The sequence below is a fragment of the Melospiza georgiana genome, chromosome 12 (genome assembly GCF_028018845.1).
Source record: "Melospiza georgiana isolate bMelGeo1 chromosome 12, bMelGeo1.pri, whole genome shotgun sequence".
In the NCBI taxonomy this organism is placed as follows: Eukaryota; Metazoa; Chordata; class Aves; order Passeriformes; family Passerellidae; genus Melospiza; species Melospiza georgiana.
This window is the reverse complement of record NC_080441.1, coordinates 8,219,377-8,244,458: the sequence shown is the minus strand read 5'-3', so window position 1 is coordinate 8,244,458 and position 25,082 is coordinate 8,219,377. Positions and strand designations below refer to the sequence as shown.

The window sequence follows — 25,082 nt, the reverse complement described above, 5'->3', positions numbered from 1 at the left end:
ACTGGCATTGTTTCTCCAAAGGCCACCATAAAAGCTGGGTTACAAGTTCAGTTCCAGGGTTAAACTGCTGTATTTAAGTTAAATGAAGCATAAGCAAACCTGCAGTCTGTAGGAAAGACTTCTGTGGATTTTAAAACCTGTGCAGTAGAGTCAAAGGTCCACACATCAAAAGTGTAAGAAATTTTCCTGCTGATAACTCACCACTTTCTTAAACTGCCTTTCAAAGTGCAGAGAGCTGATTAAAGGACAAGGGTATGTCAGCTGGGTAATCACCCAAAATGTTCTTTTAGCATTACTTAACCACTTCTGTTATTTCCTAAGAAGATCTAGCAAAAGCACCTAGGAAATAATGGTGAAATGCATCAGAAAAACTTTTCTATTTTTGTCCTCAAAACACTTTGTGGTGAACAACTTTTACAGTAAGCTTTATGATCTTGCACACCAGCTTTTTTTTTTTAATCTAGAGCATCACCTTTTATTCTTTTGTGCCTTTCATTTCTCCAATGTATTTTAATGTAATATTTAACAGAATGTAATAACATCCTACTTTTCAGCATAGCTTATTCCTCACTGTCACTGCTGTAAAGGCTAACTACTCTTTTCTTAAGGTGTGTTGTATATAAAACCCAAGATATTTGACTGCTAATTGTCTCTGAGAATTTGAGACTATTGATTGACATGGGGTGAACACAAGTACTGTTTAGCACACTTGGTTGTAGGCATGTAAAAATCATATTGTCTTCAATGAGCTGCTTGCACACCCTGATGAAGCGGGCTCAGCACAACACAAAGCCCTCAGTTCTTGTGATGTGGTACAGCCATCTGCTGATGGCTCCTCTCCAGGCATTACTGATTCATTCTCAGATGTTTCTCAACTTCCAGTTTCTAATCCAGTCATATCAGTCCCACTGTTCTGTTATGGTAGGGAAGTTACATCTAGATGAACTCACAGCATAACCAGTCTTTAAAACTTGTTGACACGCTGACAGCAAGAGATTTAGCCTTGTTCCAGTTTTGAAATTGGTGTGTTAGCTGGACCTCTGCTGGTGAGGAAGAAGGCAGCAGGAGCAAGTTCCTAAGAGAAGGAGCAATCTTATATCTGAACCTGCAAAGCATACAGATTTATCCAGTATAAAGTATTAACTCTGCTATCAGTCCCCATCAGTCCATTACCACTCCACAAAAGCTTCAGCTTCAATGAATAAAACTCCAGTGACCCACAATAAAAATGGCAACAAATGCACATGTAACAATAACCTGTGTAAGAATAAGTTTCTTCTGCAATTCCCATCATGAGCACAGACAAAAGTGGAGATAAGCTGGGGGCATTCCAGAGATTTCATCATTATACCCACATGTTATTTAATAACTAAAAAAAAATGTACACTATAGATATCCATTGTGTGTGATGTGAAATCACATCCTGTGCAAGATCATTTGTTCATTTTTGTAATCTGTAAATGCCATTTTATCAGTTCACACAAGTCATGTGTTTAGTGGGGAAGAAAGACACACTGTGGAAGTTTTACCCAATACTTAGCTTCAACATAACACAAATGACTGATTTGTTTTAAACTTTCTCACTGAGGAATGCACTGTGATTATCATAAAATCCATAGTGTCATATCATTCCTAGGGAATTTTAAAGGCCAGCAAAAGCTTGTGCTTTATACCCCTTTGTCTAGTTTTTTCAGTCTATTTTAAATGATTCAGGTGACAGGTTTTCCAATTTCCCCATGGCAAATGCTCCACAGTAACAAAGGCAGTAGACCAAGGATACAGCTGTGCTCAGGCTGGAGGAACTGCTCTGGCCCAGCACCTGAGCCAGCTCTGCCTAAGCTGCAGCCACACTTCTGGGTTTCCAGACTATCTGGACCAGTGACAGTATTAAAGACTGGAAGTTGCAACTCTTCCTGGCCTTTTTTTCCACCCCTCTCCTCACTCTGTCCTGCTGGAATGGCTGGGGTGGGCAGGGATCTCTGGAGAACATCAAGGCAGGGCCATGCAGAGCAGGATCTCATCCAGACAGCTTCTGAGTATCTCCAGAGGAGACTCCACAACCTCTCTGGGCAGCCTGTTCCAGTTCCAGCTGATTTACCTGCCTAGGGTTAGTGTTTTTAAAGCAGAAAGCCCCGAGGTCCAAGCACACTGCAGCTGCTTCTGCCCTCAAAAGAAAATTTTCCTCCTATTCAGATGGAACTCTTTGTGTCTTAGTTTGTGCCTGTTGCCCCTTATCCTGTCACTGGGCACCACTTGTTCCCATTCTCTTGAAACCTGTTTTTCTGATATTTGTGGGCATTGATAAAATCCCCTCTCAATCTTGTAATTCTCTGGTTTCAACAGGCTCAACTCCCTCCACCTTTCCTCATAAGAGGTGCTTCCTCCACTAGAAAAAAAATACAGGCACTGATAAAACATCAAAGTTCTTGATCTCGGTAAGCTTTCACAGGACTACTTATGAGATCAATGAAAGTGTCCCAATGGCAGGGGATTTGGAACCAGATAGTCTTTAAGGCCCCTCCCAACCCAAACCATTCTTTGATTCTATGGTGTGATAAAGAAGTGGGTAGTTGCAGTGGGACAAGAATCAATAATAATATAAATCTCACACACTTAGGAACCACTAGCAAGAATTTCTTCTGAAGATGGGAGCAAGAACAAGACCCAGTAGACTGTTTCAATGGCAAAATGATTACGATTACCCTCACACTGCAACTGTGTAAAAGACAAATACAATATTAGGAGCAGGCACAAGCCTCTCGCGACTGGGAACACACTGATGGCAAGGAAGAAGCCATGACGAGCGCTGTGGAACCCGGAACAGGTGCGGCAGGGAGGCAGGGACCGAGGCGATGCTCGCCGATCAGGGCCTCTGTCCCTCCGACGGGGCGCTGGGAGCACCTGCGCCCGGTCACCGCCACAGCCACGGGCGAGCGAGCACGGGAACAGCCGCGGCCCCGGCCTGGCGGAGGAACACCCGCGGCCGCCTCTCCCACCGCTTCCCCGGGCCTCAGCTCCGCTCCCGGGCCCGAGTCCCTGTCTCTGTCCCCTCCCCGGCCGGCGCTGTCCCTGGCGCTGTCCCCGTGTCTCCGCCCCGGCCGCCGTGTCTCTATCACTGTCCCTGGCGCTGTCCCCGTGTCCCCGCCCCGGCCGCCGTGTCTCTGTCACTGTCCCCGCCCCGCCCCCGGCCGTTGGAGGTTTGAAAGGCGCGCGCCCGCCCGCCCCGCCCCGCGCGCGCGCGCCACGGGGGCGGCGCCCCGCGCTCAGCCATGACAGCGGGAAGCCGCGGCCGGCCCCGGCAGCGCCCCGGAGCGCGGCTCTCGCCCGGGAGGGGCGGCCAGGGCGCTGTCATGCAGGACCCTACCCCGGAATGCGCCGAGGAGAGCCGGGCGGCGGCCTCGGCGGAGGGCAGCGAGGCGTTCTGCCTGCAGAGGGTGTTCGACATGGTGCAGCGCTCCTCGCAGCTGAGCGCGGTGCTCTCGGAGCCGCTGGACGTGACGGTGGTGGCGGTGGAGCGGTACCTGGCGCAGGCGCCGCCCGCCGCCCCCCGCCAGTACTGGTACGACCTGACGCTGGCGGACGGCGCGGGCCGGTGCCGCTGCCACCTCGCGCCGCGCCTCAACGGGCTGGTGCAGCGCGCGCGCCTGCGGCCGGGCACGCGCGTCCGCCTGACGCGCTGCTCGTTCCGCTACGACGAGAGGCGCCTGAACCGCGGCTTCGTCTGCCTGGAGGGGCTGGAGCTGGACGGGAGCACCGGCACCGCCGCCGCGGGCACCCCGCCCGACGGGCACCGCCCGCACCAGCCCCTCCGCGGAGACAATAGGCACTACCTGCCGCTCTGGAACAACGAGGATCCCTATGGAGACGTGTGGGTACGGGACAGGCCCCCGGTGCAGGTGGATGTGGACGGTAAGCGCGGAGGAGGCGGCTGTAGGGGTGCGGCAGGGACGCCCTGAGGGAGGGGGCGGTGCCGTGTGTGGGGGGCGGCGGAGCTGGGGAAGGGTCGGCAGCACAGATCCCGTGAGGGAGCTGAGGCGGCCTTTTCGCTCTCTACAGTCACCTGACAGCAGGGTGTAGCCAGCTGGGCTCGGGCTCTTTTCCCAGGCAACCAGCGGCAGTGCAAGGGCACATAGTCTTAAGCGAAAGCTTAGCTTGCACATAAGGAAGAGTTGTTCACAGAAAGGGTGATTAAACATTGGAACAGTGTGCCCGGGGAGGTGATGGAGTTACCGTCCCTAGAGGTGTTGAAGGCAAGACTGGATGTGGGACTTGTTGCCATGGCCTGGCTGACAGGGTGGTGTTTGGTCATTGGTTGGACTCGATGATTTTAGGGGTGTTTTCCAAGCTGATTGATTCTGTGATTGCTTGTGCAGCTGGGCTGAGCTTCCTGATATCCTCCAGCTGTGTTTGGCCTCACTAGGAATGTGCCACCTGTGTCACAGTTCACCTGCTCCTGTGGGAAAAACCTCTTCCCTGGGAAGATGGTGAGGCACAGGTATCCCAGAGTTGTCAGTTTGTGGATACTTCACCCTTGGAAGCGTTTAGGACCAGCTTGGATGGGGCTCTGAGCAACCTGGTGTGGTGCTGCGTGTCCCTCCTACGGCAGAGGGAACGAGAACCTTTGAACCCAACCCCTTCTGTGATTCTTTGTTGCTTTGAGAGAGTTTTTTAAACTCTACAGACATTGAAAGTATGTAGCTGTCGTGTTTGTGCCCAGCCTCCTGAGCAAAACTATGCTGTGTGCAGATAGTTCATAACAGAATTTTATTGGTGAATGATATCAGCAGATGAGCCTTGTTAAATGTTAGAAACATTAATAAAATACATGTAACCTCCTGCCACTTTACTCCTGAAAACTTAGATGTTCGATCATGAATGCTCTTTTTTGGTTTTTTCTTTTCCCCTCCCCTTAACCTTAGTCTCCAAACTGACTAATCTTGGTCATCTGGAAATGACATGGAGAAGCAGAGTGCATTTCCATCCACTTCTTGTGAGAATCCTGCACAAATCTAGACTAAAGTACTATGGAAAACCAGAGAAAAAAATGGATATGCCTTATCAGGTAAAGAGGGATAAATGCATAGGTTAACACTCAGATTTCTGTAGGATATTTGAAAATAATTTTTCCTGTATAGTAAGCACATAAAGTTATTTTATAGCTATTTTATATGGGAAATGCTGCCTTTACAAAAATGTTGAGCTCTCTAGAGCTGAGTTTTCAAATGCTGAGTTTTATGATCATATATTTACAAACTTTAGTGGATGAATTTCAGTTACTATAGTTCATTTGAACTTTTTGTGAAGGAAAGGATACTTTGAGGTGTTAGTAGTTTAACAGCCTAAACATTTCTGGTCCCTATGCTTTGAAAGTTGGACTTAGTATATCCTGTCAAAAAAAAAAAAAAAAGCACTATATTTAAATTATTTCTAGGCCCTGATTCTGTCATCTGTTGATTTTCAGATAGATTATTTTATTGTAAAATTCTTAACGATTTCTCTAATACATTTAACTTGTGATATTTTTGTGTTGAACTTCTTGGAAAAGGAGACTGGAGGTGTGGTGGGTTAATTTAAAAATCTTTTTTAACTGCTTAGTTATCTGCTCAGTTTCAGATTCAGCATTTGCCCAGGTTAGAAATTGGGAATTTTTTCCACTCCAGTATTCAGTACAAGTTCTGGAACATCTTCTGTATCCATTTGTAACAAGAGAAATCATTTATGAGTCATGTACTGGTGCATTATCCAAAATAAATACCTAGCAGAATGATAATAAATATGATCACTGTAGATTGTCTCTTTTTTTCTTCAGGCTTACTTTGAAGTTGCTGATGGTTCAGGCATGATGTCAATGGTTTTGTGGAATTCTCTGTGTCCTGAGTGGTATCACAGCATGAAGGTTGGCACAGTGCTGCTCCTTGCCAAGTATGCCATCAAATCCAGTTACCCGTTTAAAACACACCCCACCCCAGGGGATTCACAGATGAAGAGATTTGCTACAATTGGTTAAGTATTGCAGAAACCCATTTTGAGTCTATAAAATACAGTTGTGCAAAGTAGCCCTCCATAGAAATAAAATAGAGAGTGATCCATTGCTGAGATTAATTGATAAGGTATAAATCCTTAATTAGTACTTCTGAAAGGTGTCTGAGCTTCCAGGTTCTTGCTCTTCCTTGTTTATATTGAATCATGTCTACACAGTTTGCTGCCACAATTAGTTAAACCCTTTACTTAAAAAATAAAAAAGAATCTCTGATATCAGGAACAGAGATTATAAGGATAGGCCTCTAGTAATGATTTTTATCTGATTCTACTTCCTGCTTAACACACATATCACTTGTACACTGCACACATATTTTTCCAGGTCATTGAAGGACATTATCACCTCATCTGACTTTAGATTTTATACTGTCAAGGCCCAGAGTATCTGCACAGCTCCACAGAATAAAAAGTTGCACTGATGACTTCTGTGTGCTGAAAGAGCATCACTGTGGGAGTGTGCCTGAAGAATATTCCTTGGCTATAAAAAAAGCATTGTCTTACTTGCCAGTTGTTTAGTGTGGCAGATACTCACAGGAGCTATGCTACAAAAATACAACTCCTGCAATATAACAGTAATGGCCTTTTCAAACTGGATTTGATCAACTTTGGGGTTGTTTTCTCCCTTCCTTCACTCTTTCTTCTTTCCCATTTTGTGCTTTTATACTCAGAACAAAATTACAGCCAACATTCAGAAAATTCAAATAACTTCTTGTAACAATATGCATGTTGGTGAAGGGTGATGTATGTATCACTTATTGACAATGACAGTTTCCTAATGGAGTCAGGAAACAGTGCACAAAAAGAAGCTACAAAAAGTTAGCTACAGTGCACAAAAAGAAGCAATGTTTTCACTGCCAGAAGCAGTATCTTCCTGACTGATAAATATTTGCATTTAAACCAGATCTCAATGTCTGAAGTATTTGTGATGGCTTGGCAGGAGATAGAAATGTTCAGCTGGGGATGGAAGTTTGTGAGGGAAGGTGATGACAACTACAAGCCAACCCTGAAAACAATTATAATTGCCACAAAGCCTTTCTATGCGAAGAAGAGTAGAATATGCCATGTGAGGTGACTTTCTCTATGTGCAAATATCTCTGCATTTTCATGCACTTCTGCACTTCTGATTTCTTACAAGAATTATTGGGGTAGGAATGATAACAAAGAGATCAAAATGGCCAACACAGCCACTGGGCTGTAAAGGGTAATTGCTCTGTAATGGAAGAAGCAGAAGTCACTCCATTGGAGAGCACCATAGTGCACAGATAAACTGCAGAAACTGTAAATCTTTGGTTCATAGAAAAGTATGTACAGGATCTCAGTTCTTTGCACAAAGCTGAGAATTTTTTCTTAATATGAATTCACATAATCCCATGATGCATGGATGGAGGGTATGACCATATGTCGTATAAGAACAGAGTCACAAGAAAACAGAATATCCAGAAAAAAAATTCTAGAGCATATGTAAGATGGATTTTTTGCAACTTCCATTGCATGAGGGTTTTTTTTGGTTTTTTTGGGTTTTTTTTGTTCAGATGAAGTGAAATCATTACCTTGCTAAGTATCTCTGTGTATGCCCGATGTGGGCCAATATTTCAGGTTTCAATTACACTAAATCACAAAAGTAACAATTACTTTTTCCTTCATTTATTTTAAATTTGTAATGCCATCAAATCCCAACTTTCCAGTGTGTCCTTAGAACCACTCACCTGCAAATATTGTACAGTGTATCTGGAGAGTTATCAATTCCCTTATTTAATACTTATCAAAGTATTAAAAGGTTTCCAAATGGAGAGTTGTGCAAGGTGCTGTGCTTCAGGCACATCCCTCGACTGCTGTGCAGGGAGCTCTGCATTGCTGGCCCCTGTTTGCAGCTGCAGCATTGTGGGCTTGCTCAGAGGTGCCATTTCACAGCCTAAAACCTTTGGAACTTAGTACCAATGCCTTGAATTCCCCTGCCAGGCAGTGTGCATATTTCAGATTCACACAGCAGTGGATTTGTGTGGCACTAATGACAGCCTTTGTGTAATCCTGACCTGAGTGTATGACTTTCATTTAATCTCAAAATAATGAAACAATTGAGAAATAGTTTTGATGCATGGGAAAGTTTTGTTTCAGGAATTTTCGTGGCAATGCTGTCCTAAACATCCATATGCAAAACCACCATAGTTCTCTGAATGCATTTCTAGAAAGCAGAAGCCTAGAGAGCATTCCTAAGTAGAGGCTCTGACTTGAAGTAGAACACCTTCCAAATGTTGCACTGCCAGGGTGAGGCACTAGATATAATTACATAAACAATTGTATGTGTTATTTATATCTACTTAATTTCTTCCCTGGGTGCATTTTTTGAATAATCCCTTGCTCAAACCCAAGAAACCTAATCAGAATCTGTCTTTTATATACCAGCAAAATTTATCCTGTTACGAGTACTGCCTTGTGTATTCTAGAAGCTGAAGCCACTATTCCTGTATTTTTTTAATCTGGTTGAAGAACACCTTGCTTGCCCCAGTGCTCCACCATGTTTGTAATTTAGCATCAAAACAGTCTGAGAAATAAATTAAAATGTTCAGGTGCTATAGAATAGGCATGGGAAGACCCATGGCCATGGTGTATTTCTATCCTATTGAATTGGCATCAAATATGCAAATTCTCATGCACCAGTTGTTTTACTTCATTGTCTGCACATCAGTTTCAGACCTCACTGGCATTTGACAACACAGCTAGTGTAAAAAGTACTTTGTGTCTAATCAGAATGGTTGGATTAGTTCCTGTTAAAATACTGCCTGGATTGTACCAGTTGGCTCTCGTAGGCAGTTAGAGAGTTTAACATTACTCACATTATAAAATTGCTTTGTTGTACCTGAATTCTTATTTTATTTTGATGAAAACCTGAACTCAGAGAAATTGATGAATGATTTCACAAAGTCAGAATATTTAAAAAAACTTTACCCCACTTTCTTTATGGGTTGTTGATACTTTTGTTATATTATTATTATTATAACAGTGTTGATGATGATGATGATAATTTGTATTCATGCCATAAATGTTACTTTTCTTTCTTTGTCAGAAATTTGCCTCAATGTTCGGGATCCTCCTACTGAAATAAGTATTATTCCAGAAGAAATGGTTAAGCCAGAGTGGGGATTACCTGAAGTTAAATATAGGTTTATCACAAGGTAAATGGAATTTTATTAGTTATCAAGCTGGAATTTAAATTACACTACCTTACAGTGAATGTTAATTGGAAATGCTTTTTGCAGAGGTTCTGAGAAAGCTTACCCAGCTTTCTTCTATTTTGCTTTTAGGTCAGAGCTGGATGACTTACCGCACAATCATTCCTGTGATGTTATTGGTCTTGTGACATTTGTAGGAAGGGCTGAGCGAGCCAGAAAAAGAGGTATTTCTATAAATATGACTTTCAGAACTTATCAAATAGTTTCTAAATTTCTAAGTAAATGCTTATACATTTTTCTTAATATTTGTTTGTCTAGAACACAGTGAAGACTTCTGGCTGTATCGTTGGGCACATGCCATTGATGGGACCTCAGAACAACCGTTCATACTGGAATTGTTTGCAACTTCTCAGCCAGATGTGTTTGAGCATATTCATCCAAGTATTCATCTCTCTATAATACTAATAATTATTCTTAATGTTTTTCTAGTTCATTGTGAATTTCTAATTCTGAGATTAGTTGCCACTGAATAAAAAAATGTCACAATTTATCTCATCTCCTCAAGCAGAAGATAGTGGATCAGTGAGCTAAGACTAATAAATTTTAAACTAGGGAATCCTTAATGAAGGATTTTAGAAGAGCTTTAAATATTTCTTCTTGCCTTCTTTCTCTTCTCCTCCAAGCACTCATTTTTTTTTGAACACTGGTTGATGTTGATATGAATTTTTTTATTATTTGATGCAGCACCAGCTGCACAATCCTGCTTAGATTATGGCTGCATTCATCTTGAGTGTTCTGGGGAAGTGGGAAGAAATGACATTCCAGTGTTTAACTGAGATACTAACCAAAGAGTAAGTTTGAGCTCTGTTTAGAAGTTTTGCAGTGGCATGCCATAATTTCTCATTATTTTATACTTTTTATCCTTAAGAAACACAGCTATCTAATACCAATATTTGTGCTATTTGTTTCAATGATATTCTACCTGATGAAGTATCTCATGTTTCAGTTGTAATATCTATGCTGAAATTAAATTCCAGATTTAATTACATGTCCATATGGTAATTTATAATGGAGACTCAAAACCTGTGTGAAACATTTGTAGGGTCAAGAACTAAATTGCCTTGTTTAGAGGACTTAATAAAATTAATCCAGTGTGTGCCAATCTTGCTATTCTAAAATTAATGAACTGTCAGGAAAAAAAATGAAGTTTTTTTTTCTCCAGTGACATACTTGGTGTGCACACAGATGAGAGTGATGACTGAGAATCCTTCCAGGACAGTTTATCTTACAACTTCAAATGAAAGTCAAATATTCATTAAAGGTAATTTAACTACTTCTAGTTTGATGTAGTTCTCATGTTGTTTCTTTGGAGAGGGTATTTTCATTTTACAGCACAATAAATCAGTACAGACTATGAGGTAATAAGGAAACATCACTGCAGAAGACAAGAAGGCAAATGGCATTCTTGTAAGGCATTAATATGGATTTATCTCTAAAAAGTATTTCTAGGTTAAGACATGTTTACTAATTCTTTCAGGCTGTTAATATTTTGATAGGGTAGCAATTGTGGTTACCACTTACTTAAAATATTAAAAAACACTTGCAGCTTTCCTATTCTAGGAGCTTTTTTGCTGGTTCTTTTGGTTTTTTCTGTTATTTAACGTTTGACATTCAGTGTCAAATGCAAGTGTAGTCAAGGAATTCAAGGTACTCATTTTGTGAAACACTCTTGACAAAAGACATCTTTTGTATTCTCAAGATTTTCTTAATTTGCTTTTTCTAGGTAGTGTTCAGGGGAGTTTCAAAATGAGAACAAATGTCAGTTGCCTGCTTTGGTTTTGATATCTGATTATTTTTGTCTTAAAAGGGTGGCACAAGGGCCAGCCATACACCAAGGATGCCAAAGTGAAAAACTTCATTCAGTGGATGGAATCTCAAAGTGAAGCTGATCAAATAAAGAAAACTGTCATCGGTGGCTATTACCCTTTTCCACGACCTCCTGATAGCTTTTTGAAATATTGTAAAAACAATGAAGGTATGACATATTAAATATCTTTAGATTTGTGGCCTTTCCAGTCAGTCTTACTCCAAGAAAACTTCCTTTTGTGACTAAATGTTTCATAGGCTAAATCCTCACCTCTCAGAAAATATTGCACCGCTAGCTGCAGGAGAATTGTAGAAGCTGGCAATTTCCCCTGAAACAGAAATTGTGGTGTCTACTAACAGATGCTTATGCACAAAAAAGATTTATTGTTTTAATTTTTTTCCATGTGATGTGGATAACAAAAAAGTTTAGAATTCTTTAAAAGCGTAAGTTTGAATCAATTTAATATTTAGCAAATCTTCTCTTTAGTCTTGCGTTCAGAGATTTTGGTATTATATGACTCTAAAACTAGATTGTGGAAATTTATTTTTTGCAGTTGAATCAGTTTTGAAACCCATAGGTGAAATAGGGAAAGAGATTGAAGACCTGCACTACAGAGAACACAAGCGAATTGCTGTTCAGGGCATAATCAGTGCCATAAGATACATCAGCTGTAGCAATGCAGCTGAGGAAACCCCAGGAGGGGACCTGGTCCAGGTATGGTGTGTGACAGTTAATGCCAAAGCAGCTGTGATTGTCATTAGAATGGAGAATTTTGCATATGAGTTCAGAATCTCATTACATTGTCTCTTAATCTGATTTTTGAGAGCAAAATTTTAAAAAGTGATGATTCAGTGCTTCTCTGAATGTGTTTTGGCAGTCCTCTGTAAAACTTGTAACTGTTTCAAAGTTACTAGTTTGACTGATCACCTCGTGTAAATTGGAGTGTGGGAGAGGCAACTGCTGCAACATGCTCATTTGTCACCTTCTAGACAGAATTTACCTTATTAATATGATTAGAATATCATTTCTGCTAGATGTAAGCTGACTGTCAGAAATTTGCAAGTTTTTGAGTTGGAAGAGGTAGCTTTGAGTGCATTGAAATTCTTAAACAATTAACTCTTGTTGCAGAAAGATACCTCTCAGTCTCTTGGATGTTCTTCTGTGTCCAAAGAAGACTGTGTTGACAAGGGAAAACACAATGAAATTCAATCTTTTCTGGGGCCACCCTGCACTCCTGGAGAACATCAGCACCAAGCTCCACTGTCAAAAAGGAGTTCAGTCAAGAGAAGGACACCATGCAGATTCAGAAGAGATGCAGAACAGTAAGCTCTCTTCATTAATATGTGGTGAATCTTCTAAAAACTGCTTTCAGAAATTAAGCCAGAGGCCAGGCTGTAGAAAATAATAAGAGAGCTTTAAAAGCAAAAATAATTTAATCTTTGAAATGTAATTATGAACTTTTCCTGGCATCAGGTGATGACAGTTACACTGTTCATGCTAATGAAGGATTAATTAAAGTAGGTTTGTGGTGCTCTCTTCTGATTAATATTTATACTGTTTTCTTATTAAGCTCACAGATTTGAGATAAAAGTAGTTATTACTTGAACCAAATGTAGTTTAGTGACATAGCTGTGGAACAAACAACAGTTACAGTGATGTGAGGAAGTCAGACATCTTGGCTGAAAATGCAGAATCAGGTATACCTGTTCCTTAATTTCAAACACACCTTATTTTTGATTTCTGGGCAATGGGGTAGTGCATGTAGCTGTAACTTGCTGTCAGAAAGGAAAGTAGATGGTGGTCATGTGCTAACCTAAGGGCTCAAAATAACTTTTAATTTGTTTGATACAGCTGTGTTAAATTCTGGAGTAAAGTAACTGCTTGTATAAGACTGCTCTTTGTTGCAACACTTGTGTAAAATCTAGTACAGCTTACTCATTATTGGGAGCCTGGTGTACACATTGACAGATGGAAAGTTTCAAAAGTCAGGCCAGTGACATCTGGTTTTTTTGCAGTGGATTTCTCATCCTATAAAGGGTATATTTTTCTTCTTTACTTTTCACATTCATAAGTCATAATGTGTGAAGAGAGTGGATATTTAGTATATTTTGAGGGGAAATGAAATAAAATATAATTAGCATTGAATGAACATTTAGTATTATGAAAACCTTGGTAAATAGAAGTTCTGTCTTGGCAGTGTTATAGCAAATTTAGTGGATTGTTTTCCATATGAAAACTTCCAGCGTTTGAGTGTCTTAGTTTAGTTCTGCCTGAAAGAAAAACATCAAAGTTCTTTGCTTTGTGAATTTCCATTTAAATAGATACTGAAAAGTAATGGTGAATTTCCTACTTTAAGGGGAGGTACTTCTGTTACTCCTGTATCATCTCACCCCTATTTTACACGGACTGTAAGAAGAAAACTTGGGTAAGTCATGTGAAATTAATTGTGTTGAATAATTGCAATAATCAAACAAAAATACTCCAAGTAAAAGTTTTACAGATCAGGAATCTCTAAGGAAGCAAAATGAAAGAACAGATCAGGGTAGAGTTTCATGTTTCTATTCACTCGTCTGCACTCACTCTAAATATATCTGAAACATAATTTTGGGCATGTTATTAAAGATCTTCTATTGCTACTACTTCTACTAAGGGAATATATATTAACAGAGCTTCATCATGGTAATTAATGGATTTTCTGGTGGTGGCTGAGCTGTACATGTTTCTTGATGCTACAGAGGTGTAAGTATAGTTGTGCCTGGGAAGCAACTCCCCAGCATTCAGGTGTTACATAACTCAGCTTGGATCCAGAGCAGGTGGGTTTTTTCTGAAGTCCACATAGGAATTTCAAACCCAGAGCCCTGTCAAGTCTGGACCCTACTGAAATAATTACAAAAGTGAAATTATTAAGAAAACTGAGTGAGTGCTTTTATTTGTTAACCAGGGGCTAGAAGCTGCTTTCCTATGAGCATTTTAAGGGCCATAAATTCTTGTCACTTGTTCCAGACAGAACATGAGCAACTTGAATGTTTGAACTCCTTGGTGTCAGTAATTTAGGATGTTTGTGTATTTTGGCAGTGATCTGGATTTATGTCATGACTGCATATATGGCTTATTGCCTTTCTGGTTTACTTTCAGCATCTCTTCCTTTTCCCTTTCTTCCTTTCCTAAACCCAAGAATTACAGTGCTAGGAATAGGGCAACAAAGTTTTTGACCATTCTGCAGTGTTGCTCCCCTACCAGCATGCCTGTTTTCTTGAAACACATTTACTGGAAGCTAATTTGCAGCAGCTTTTTCTGTGGGATAAATGAGGCTCTTTTGCACCCATGTGTTGTTTCCTGGTCCTTTTGGTAGAAACTGCATTTTCTAGAAGTTATTACCTAACTTTGCAGCTGGTTCATTAAAAACATCACCTGGCTTTAGGTTCTGCAGGTGGTGCAGGACTTTGCAGGGACTTGTGATACAAATCCATCCAAAAATCAGGAGATTTTCCTTGACTGTAAGGAATCTTGTTTTCTTTTGCTTGCTGAGAAATGTTCCTCTTTTTCCAGGCTGGGGGGAGGATGGGAAGAATGTCTTCTCCCCATTTCTTATAGGTGAAGCCAGAAGTTAAGGCATGTTTACTTTGTTCTCTGCTTTTCTCAATCTGCTACTCTCCTCGCTACCTGTGTGTCCACTCTATGCCATTAGTGCTAGAACCCCAGCTAAAGGAGGAGAAAGGCTGTGTTGGATTATGGAAAGCTGTTTCACTCTATATAATTAAAAGGTAACTCGTGTATTTCTGTAACTACCTATAGAATTGTGCTGAATTCTCCAAATTGCCAAAGAAAAAGTTAGCTGACATACTTTAAAATTGCATTGATTTCTGTTCCTTAGATGTAGTAGAATGTCAGCTCTCACTGAAATACTTTAATATATTGATGAAATAACAATAGTAGTTATAACAAACTTTACATATTTCAGAGAAAATTCTGAGTTGGAAGGGGCCCACAAGGATCATTGAATCCAATTGTAGATATTTAAGTACATATTCTAACTTAAACTATTCTGCATCAAGTTTTTTGTATGTTATTTTCAGCATGCAGTTTCATTTTTGGGTTTTTAAACAGTAAGAGCTTATTTTGAGTTTTTTTATTGACAGCTACAGTTCCTGCATTTCTGAGGTAACTTACCTGATTTTTAAGGGTTTCAGAAACAAAGCAAATGGGTAATTTAGTATTATTGTTGATATTTATATCCTTGCTAGTAAAGATCTTCCACATAATGGTACTTCTAAGAATTTAATGTACTCCAAAGTAATTTAATTTATAGAGAATGAAGTGATGGTGAATGAGGAAAGATCAGGAATTTCAGACAGGATTATTTTTATGTGGAAGTGAAAAAAGCTCAGTAGTTTTCTTAGAATTTTAATCTTTGTGAATTTAGTGTGTTACCACAGAATTGCTGCACTACATGCCCCCTCTCCATACTGCATGAAATGAACTTGTTTGCATGCTTCTGTCCTTGTAGTTTCACTTCTGTATTTTTTTGTCACGTAGACCCTTTTATTTTTTCCTTCCCATGGATGTGACAGCAAGGGAATGGGGACTCTGTAATTTAGGGAAATTCATCTTGAGGTTTGTATGATGGAAAGTTTCACAGCGTGTGATGTTTCCTTCACAACCCTTTTTCACGTAAATCAGAACTTGTCAGGGAGAAATTAGTAGATATTAAAAATCAATTTGTGTGACTTGTCAAGTTCTCATCGAAGGCTTTTTGGTCTCTCTGTTACTTGCTCTGGTAGATGTGTTTATCACAATGGTGTCAAAACAGTTCATTTCAAGCCAGTCTATAAAAAAGTTTTACCAGTTTTATCAGTGAGTGAGATGTTTTCTTGTATTGCTTTGAGGCACTTTACTTCCTTGCATTGTTTTGGCATAGCTGTGAGTCATAAGTTGGTTTTTTTTCTGAATTCCATTTATCACATTTAGTCCCAGTGCTTGGAAAATAGGTGTGAAGCATGGGACGTGCTTATTTTCCCAATGGTTTCTGAAAATACTGACCTGCCATATATTTTGATTGATGTTATTTTTGATGACAATGCTTTAAAATAAAAAGACTGACAAATTGAGTATCAATGTATCTGAAAATAGTGAAGAAAGGATTTTTTTTCAAGTGGACATCTGTGAAAAGGAGGATCTGCAGAGTGCAGGCTGGAAACAGCAAATCTGGCAGGGCACAAGTTCTCCTAAAGCTGGCATGGGTAAAATAGGCTGTGGATGTTTTGGTGTACAACAGCAGGAGCACATTGCAGTAAGTGGAAGGATTTGGTGGCCTCAGGTGCATTGCAGACATGGTGGTTCACTCACAAAGAAGCACCTGGATGAATTAAAGACAAGTAGTTTCCCTTACAAGCCTAGCTCAGGTCAGGCTGTCCACACATCCAGCACAAAGCAGGCCTGGAGGAATTATGTGTTGGGCTGGTAGGAATTATCCCAGCTGCAGATCTGTGAAAGAAGTGGGGAAAAATCATGACAAGTTTCTTTGTATTTTCCTGAGGATCTGCTTGCTTTAAATCAGAGCCTATTCACTTCCAAATCTGGACAATTTTAAAAGGAAAGAACCCATGATATCCACTTTCCACAATATCTACTTGTCAGCAGTAGGACTTGGTTTAATCCTCAGCTTTAATGAGGAGAGAAGTTGTCGTGTATCTAACTTGACATGTTGGTTTCTGAGCAAGCCTTTCTTAACACTGTGCTGGGGTTTCATTTTATGTTTGACAGGTCCAAATCTCAAAAGTGAAAATTAATTTTGTGGGCAGTAATTTCACAGCTTGTACTGCTTAAGTGAGGATTGTTTTGTGCCTAGATTTGGACATTACAAGGAGGTCACTTCAGAGGTGATAAATCCATGATGGGAGTGTATTTCTTAAAATATACTTTCATACTCAAAACCCATAGTGCATTTCCTTTTATCTTTTCACTAGATACTATTTTAGGTATTTTCCCTTTGTTAGGAAATGTTTCCATGAAAATTTCAAGATGCACCCTAGTATGAAATAGAAAAAATATTTTTAAAACCTGCAAATCCTTATGAAATTTAATATCAATAAAATATGCTGTAAATAGCATGTTCATCTTTGATTCCTTTTTTACTGTCTGTATCTTGCCATTATTATTAACTACTTGATGATCAGGAATTTTAATGGTGCCTTAACAGTCTTACCTGTTTCAGTTGTTTGTGATGCAAGATAATCAAGATAGTCCTTTCCCTAAGTTTTTTCAGACATTTTTCAGTGGATTTTATTCTAATAAGAGGAGAAAGAAGAAAGGACTACATGGGCCTAAGAGCTTATTTTACCCTGTTTGCTTGCAGAGTGCCTCTTATGTTTTTCTCCTGCATAATATCCTAGGTAATTTATTGATAAAGAATAGTTTCTTACCATTAATTCAAAACTTTATGATTAAAAAAGCTCTAACAAATACTTAGTTTGCTTCATTGAACTGATCATTACAACTGGACAGTATGTCCACAGGAAAATAGAGATCTGGCATTTCTGTCGTTTTGGATTCCGGAGTGGTGGCATGGCTCCGTTCGTGCTGTTTCTGGGTGCTGGAGGGGATGGCAGGGCAGTGCAGCCGCATGCTGAGCACGGGGTTTGCCATCGAGTCCCTGTCGGTCACCTGTCGGTCACCTGTCGGTCACCTGTGTTTGGCCGTGTCACACGTGGTGTTTCCGCCCGGTGCCGGTAGAGGGCAGCAGACACCGCTGCCAGTGTCGAACCCTTCCCGTCTGTTTCCCAAAGCCAGGAATCAGCCAGTCCTGAGCTCTGCTGAGCTGATTTACTGAGCACAAGTAAATTGTGTTTACTTGTTGTGTCCAGCTGCTGTGTACAACTGTCACAATGAATATATGTATACATATACACACTATAATTTTCTTTTTATAGCTTAGATGAATATCAGCATGGACATTCTGTGCAAGATAAAAATGGACAGGCTGTGTCAGACAGTTTGCAGTATTGCACAGGTATGTTGCTAATAGTTGTTATATTAACCTTAGGAGGCTTAAGACTACTTTTCTTCAAGTCCAGACCAGGCAACAAAGATATCCTTATAACCTTTGTTAAGATAGTTCCTCTGTACATCTGGTTTGCATCAGCCTCTGGGGAACCACTGTAGCAATATATTATGAATGACATTTTACTCAATGTTCCCTGCTGCCTTCTAAGGGATGGCTGAAAGGACAGCATTGGATTGTTTCCCATTATGGGCAATAAATTCTCAGTATATCTTTATAGAAGTTTTAAGTTAGGTTAGTATCTCAGAAGCACTTTATAGCATAAGACCTCACATTTTCTCATAGCTCTTTTCATTTCTGCCATGTGTTCGTAATTGAAATGTTCTAATGAAAATTGTTTCTTATTTAACAGAGGAGTGATACAATTGTATAAGCAACTAAAAGTTTTCTGTGCTTATAATAGATCAAGAAGGAGTCAATAATATAGCTGAAATTGAAGAGCCTGGGAGAACTTGTGGTTCCTGGCAGAGTGACCTGTGGGCACAAGTGAAAGACAAGTTAATGAATTATTTTCATCACAGCAAAATTTTCCCAGAAAGTATCCCACGTAAATTTGATTATGTGCACAAAGACTTACTTATGCAACAGTACAACCTTCATGCAGCAGTGCACCAGCCAACAGAAGCCAGAATAGATAAAAACATCAATGAATTTAAAAGTGCTATTGGCCTTGGATATTATGAAGTGACAGTTCTGGGTAAGTAGCTTGCAGTGTAAAAAAGGTTAAGCAAGAGCAATGTAAGTTCATCAGAAATTGAATGGATTTCTCTAAGGGAATCAATTGATTCTGAGTATTTCCTGAGGTTTGAAAAATTATTGACATTTTAGATTTTTGTTAGAATCCCCATTTAGGGTAAATTTTATTCTCATTAAACATACTTTTCAATGAAATGCCTGAATATCTTATTTGTAGGAACGCTTTTTGTATAATTTCAGTTTTTGGCATAGTCTTACGAGTGTTATTTGAAGAATGCGTTTAGTCCTTAAACTATTGATTATTTCAGTTAGGAATAGGTCCTGATGTAATCAGGCAAATTAATAAATTGCACTTGCCAGCTAACTTTCTGCTGGAGAGGTGTTTATCAGAAACAAGTCAGTGTTCTTAAAGACAACTATAAATGCTTCTTTTCAACATTATTCTCATTGAGTTGATTTTTTCAGTGCCTTCTTTCCATGGCAGAAAATGAAAGGCTATATTTTAGCCATACTCATTAACTGCTCCGTGCTGCTTCTGGTTAACATGAAGTGCCAGTTGATTGTTTTTTATTTATCAAAATATAAATATGCAAGTTGATGTGTATCTGTTTGCTAGCTTTATTGGGGGTTATTAAGTTCGATTTTGTTTTCCCTTTAAAAAGGGACAGAAATTGCCTTAACAGTGCTCATGTTAAGTTCCCATAATTTAAAGATTTTCATTATTTGCTAAGGGACATTTGCAGAGAATATTTGAAGTCATTGGAATCCTGAGACTGACTATACAATATTGAAGATGAAAGTAACACTGTATTGCACACTTTATAAAGTTAATTTCTCTGCATTTGCAGATAAAGTTAAAAGGAGGATGAAATGGCTTCCAAGGTTTAATGTTTTCTGAACTATCAGCATTGTTAGCCTTAAACCACAGTATTTCATAACATCCTATCAATTTGAATGTGCTTGTGCATAATCCTATGTAGAGACATATTTTTAGACATTAATTATCAGCTAATGGACAAAAGATGTAAATAAAAATCAGTTCAGTGGTTTGTTTAAAAAAAAAGAGAAGTGGTGCACAGAGTTGCTAATGGGCTGAATATGAAGTTTTCTGCTGACATAAAATATTTTTCTTCAACAGGTATAAACCATGATATAGCAATAGATGTTGCTTTTCTTCCACTGTTTTGCCCTGACAATCCCCACTTGTTTCAACTGGAAGACATTCAGAATGATACATTATTGTCTTGTATGAGTTGTATCTCTGCATGCCAGCAGAAGGCCACCAACAGTGGGAGGCTTGGTGACACGTTTCCTCTTTCAGGTGAGGCTGCCTTTCACTGATGTTACTCATTTATTATCATTTCTTGGTTTATCTGACAGTGCAAGAGTTAATTCTCTGTAGAAATCTCTGGTGTAGATCAGACACTGTTCACCTCTTCAGTGAAAGAGATGTGAATTCTATTTCACCACCTTTAGTAAATTGCTGTAATACTGAACTTCCAAGGCAGTTTTTGCTGGAGCTGTTCTCATCCTCTGAAAACAGTATTTTAATATCCAAACTACAAACTCATATTTGTACAAACAGTATTTTAATATCCAAACTACAAACTAATTCTGATTCTGTCATTTCTAGTGATGGAATTTATGAATAAAATTTTTCACTGAAAGAAGGTTGAACATTACTGTATGGAGAACACTTTCAATTCTGTACATCTTTTTTATTCTGGACAGAGTATACAGCAAATACCTTTTAAAACCACCTTTCTTAACTTCTAGATGAAATTGTAAAAGCAGCGAAGGAGCTCGATGGCAAACATGTTATCTGCATCTTGGACATGTGTCACTTGGGTGATGACAAGGTGGAAGTGTTTCTGAACCAAATCTACAAGACAGTGGAACCAGGTGTGCTGGACCCAGTGTAATTTAATAACTTAATTGTCAAATGTATGTTGTTCAAAAGGAGGGAAATAAAATTGCTGTAACTTGAATGCACCCTCTATACATTGCACTTTTCTAGAACTAGTAGACACAAATATAAAATCATGATTCTTAGGGCAATTGTAATGGTCATCCATGTAACTGGGGAGGACAATTGTTGCCTTTATTTTTCAGTCTTGAAACAGATTGGACAATGTCTTGCTTGCTGATGTTCAAGAAGAATGACTAGGCAATACAGTGAGCTGATCATTTGGCAGGATACCAAGGACTCAAAGTGATTGTCAGCTGTCTTTCTTGGCCTGTGCACAAACATACCAAGGAAATGTACATATCTGGGTGAGAACTGAGAAGAGAGGCAAGCTTTCCTAATATTTAAGGCAGTGCTTGCAAAAGAATTAACAGGCTGTGATAAGAATTTTGGCTGGAAATTAGAATAATTTTGAGGATTAGAATTCTGATGTTCTGTGATGTTTTTTAGTGAAAGCTACCAGAGGCAGCCTAACTGCTCTTTAGGCTTGAAGCTTTCTGTGAAAGAGACTAAATACCATGGTGCCTTTAGTACCATGATCCAGGAAACCACTTTCAGTTCTTTTCACCTGAGCAAGGTCAGGTGCTCTTTTTATATGTCTGCTTTTGTACACAGAGTATTAGGTAGTGAGTATAGCATCCAAACATTTTTGACATATTTTATTCATTAATATGAGTATTGAAATATTTTTTAAAGAAATTTTTTATTGGAACTTGCTTTGAGCTTTGCAAGAGAAAGCTGCCTTTAAGAACTGCTAATTATGGCAGGATATACAGTTTGCCACATCATTTCTAGGTGTGTTCTGAGAACATTAAGTTCTGCCAATATGAGAAGCTGCTACTTCCACAAAAGCAAAGGACTGGAAAATTCTGCCAACTTTTTGCCTGTACTGAGGAGCAACTGGCTCCTGCTGATCCAGAATCAAGTAGCACATTTTTACCTCTGTTAAACAGCCTCAAATCAGTTGAGGAACTGGATTCTTACAAACTTATTTTCAAGCAGGAGCTCTTTGCAATTTGACTACTTGTCCATTTGAAATGCTGCTTTCAATTCAATTCTTTGAGAAGAAAGAATTACGGAGACTTGCCAGGTAAATTGTATCATTATTGACCAAAGCCCACAGAGTTAATTTATAGGAACAGATAAATTCTTAGGTACATTTTAGCAGCCTGTTGGTAATTGGAGATTACCTCTTTCAAGTAGTAGTTGTCACTTGTCTGCCCTGGGGGCAGTGGACTTTGTCCTCCAGTACTTAAAGTCTGTACCCTATCTTCAGTTAATGGCAATTTGACAGAGAACTGTAATTCATTTTGTTACATACAAGTTCACAGACAACTTCAGATAAAAAATCATGAAATTAATAAAACTATTGTGTCTTTCTAGTGTAGTTTACAGTTTAAAAATATATTAAGAAGAATAGTTTAACTTAAATTGCACTGTAACTAAAAGAAAATGAAATGTGACTGTATTGTATCTGTCTATTTAATATGAATCAGAAGTATTAGTTCTGGAGCAATGTTTGTCAAGTCATGCCTTTCAGAGTACCCACAGAAGGCAAAATGAAAAGGAACCAACCCAAGAAGAGCAGGGTGTTGCTTGCAGTATTATTTGTGTCATTGTGCTGCTTATGGGTATGTGAAGGTGAGAGGCCATTGCTCTGGATTGAGTGACACAGTGCTTCATGTTCCAAACTGAGCCATGCTGACTGTGCCAGCCAATGTTTTTTATTTACATATACTTCAGATGGAAGTCTAATTTTAATGAAACTCTTCTTTATTAAGGCAATTTTAAAGGAATTGTGTTTGTCATCACAAAAGGACTGATGTGGCTGAATTGTCACAGAGCCACATCAGTGAGATGGTCCAGCCACCTTCCTTCACCCCATGCCACAGAAATGGAGCCAAAGGCTGTTTGTGGCATTGCACTGCTTAGCACCCTTTAAACATAAAGCATTAATATTTCATCCTGTATGTTGGGACTTCCTAACTCTAAAGGAAATATATGAATTGTTTGGAATATAGATAATGTTTTAAAACATTAAAGGATGTGATTTTACTTAAGTGTTTGACATTTTTCATGGCAAAGGAGAGGTACTTACTCTCACAGATTGGGGTGCCAGTGTTGAAAGCACAGGATTTGTGTGCAGCTGGTGAATATCCAATGCCTGTAGTAGACTTGGAATTTTACTACTTTGGATCATTCTGTAGAGTCACCATCCTACTAAATAACACTGGACTTAACATGTGGAGTTCAGTGGCTGAAGTGCTGCTGTGTTATTGTGATTCTGCCACTCTGCCTGTCTCCCTCCTCCTCTGACAGTGCCAATCCAGCACTGTCAGACTGGAGCAAGGGTTCTCTGCAAAGAAACCACTTGCTGTTTTGCTTCTTTCAGTGTTTATTAACACAAGTGTAAAAACAAATTGATTTTTGGTGTTGAGTCTGTCAAAATGACAGTTTTGCCATGTTAAGCAAAGATACAGAGTCATTACTCCTGCAAAATGGCAAAGGGATCACCTTTATTGCTGCTGTGTATTGCTACTGCTAGGGGTAAAATAAGATCAGAACATGTTTCTTTACTGTGGAAGGTGAACCCAACCAAAGAACTTTACTCTAAAACCTTACATGTGCATGTTTCTTGTGTTTCAGCGTTAATTTCAAAGAAGGGAGGAAGGTAGAGCATATGTAGGTAGTGGTACTTTTGAATGTATAAAAGTTCCTAAGTCATAAATCATGAAAATAATACTAATTTTGAATTAATGTGATATAGAAGTTGTGCAACATTGAAAAGAAGAGAATATAAATAAACAAATTTATATATGTAAACATCTTGGATTTTTTTCTTTCCATTTCTTTCCTTTTTACTTCTTGTAAGTTGTTTTGATTTTCCCAGAATCTTCTCCACAGTCATGTTTACTCTTTTCAAGATACTTTAAAGGAAAAGTAGACATGATCAGAGTGCAAACAAGATTCTGGTGAGAGGAGGACAGAAAAAAAGGTGACTTTACTTGGTCAATTGGTGGAGGAGTTTTTGAATTAAGGAGAAAATAGCAGTGAGGCTCTCTAGTAGAGTTTTTTTACAAGTCTGACAGATCACCAAGAGCACTCTGTCTTGGCATCACTCAGAAGAAGAAAACATGGCAGGGGATGCCCTCACAACTCTTCCAGCCCTACCCAGTCTTAATTAAATAGATTATCAATATAATTTTTTCATATAGGCCATAAACAAAATTACTGTTACACACCTAATAAAATGTCCCAGTGATCCCAAGGATTTAGAAACAGGATTTTTATTCCAAACCAAGCTCAAACACAGTCCTTGAAATCCCACATACAGAAAGGCAAATGCCATTCTCTCTCTTGCCTGGTGTGTTGCTAGCATTTCTACCTTTTATACCTCCTAGCTAAAAAAGTCACAAGGTGTTGTATGCAAGACAAGTGTGTTGAAGTCAGCTGTGGAAAAATGTCAACGAATTGCTCAGCCTTATTAGCTATCCATGTAGGCAAAGTTGTCTACAGCTGAATATTCTACAACATGACAGGGTGTGATATTAAAACTAACTAGCCATAGCCTGAGTAGCTTTCCCTGTAGCTGATTTTGACATTTGGAGCACCAGGCAGTTTCACATCTTTTAGGAGTACCTTGCTGGCATTTTAGAAGTTTCCACACTGACATTTTGTGTGACGAAAGGAAACTAGTGAGAGGCTAAAAGGCTTTGAAGTACAGAGGGGAGAAAGGCTCCAACAGGCAGAACAGGCTAATTTTGGTGCTGTCTGCCACTAAAAAACAAAAAATCTGTTCTGTTGCTGCAGCTAAACAGGTGAAGTGGCAATGACATGGCTAAGTGTCTTAAATACAGCTCAGATGTGGTGTTTCAGAACAGAGAACTTTGAGGCAGAAGTTATGACAGCATGCCCTTTGCACAACTTAGTTTTTCCCATAAGGGAGCACATATTTCATTTGGTTTATTTTTTCTTTCAACACAGAAGATGTAGGGGCAGCTCTAATTTTAAAGCATTAGCTTAACTCCTGGTTCAAGCTGCCCCTAACATTCCATCTAGCTTTGCAAATTTTGCCCGAGATTCCAAAAAGTGACAGGGCCTGAGCTTAACCAAACATCTTTCTCACTAAAGCTTTTAATCTCATCATACAGTTAGCCAAAAGAAACTGCTATTTTATTTAGCTGTTTGAGCCAAATGAAAGAGGAAAACTGATATAACAAGCTAAGAACATGATTACTGGAAGTCCTGGTTAACTGGAAAATTATCTTTTTGTAGCTGCTTCGT

At 39.4% G+C, this 25,082-nt stretch overlaps 1 protein-coding gene across 1 annotated transcript; it reads left to right on the top strand.

Moving 5' to 3' along the window:
- Positions 1 to 3,269: 3,269 nt before the first annotated feature.
- Positions 3,270 to 20,820, top strand: RADX (RPA1 related single stranded DNA binding protein, X-linked). The gene is made up of 15 exons (XM_058032521.1): positions 3,270 to 3,909; positions 4,920 to 5,062; positions 5,810 to 6,002; positions 9,104 to 9,212; positions 9,342 to 9,433; positions 9,528 to 9,650; positions 10,432 to 10,530; positions 11,077 to 11,244; positions 11,630 to 11,790; positions 12,205 to 12,398; positions 13,433 to 13,501; positions 18,006 to 18,085; positions 18,540 to 18,833; positions 19,971 to 20,153; positions 20,609 to 20,820. The coding sequence occupies exons 1-15, from the start codon at positions 3,270 to 3,272 to the stop codon at positions 20,752 to 20,754; spliced, it is 2,694 nt and encodes an 897-aa protein (XP_057888504.1). The 3' UTR covers positions 20,755 to 20,820.
- Positions 20,821 to 25,082: the final 4,262 nt, after the last annotated feature.

Coding starts and splice junctions, on each gene's coding strand:
- RADX (XM_058032521.1), top strand. CDS start 3,270: ATGACAGCGGGAAGCCGCGGCCGGCCCCGGCAGCGCCCCGGAGCGCGG. Junction 11,245..11,629: donor ATATTGTAAAAACAATGAAG/GTATGACATATT, acceptor TATTTTTTGCAG/TTGAATCAGTTTTGAAACCC. Junction 13,502..18,005: donor ACTGTAAGAAGAAAACTTGG/GTAAGTCATGTG, acceptor TTCTTTTTATAG/CTTAGATGAATATCAGCATG.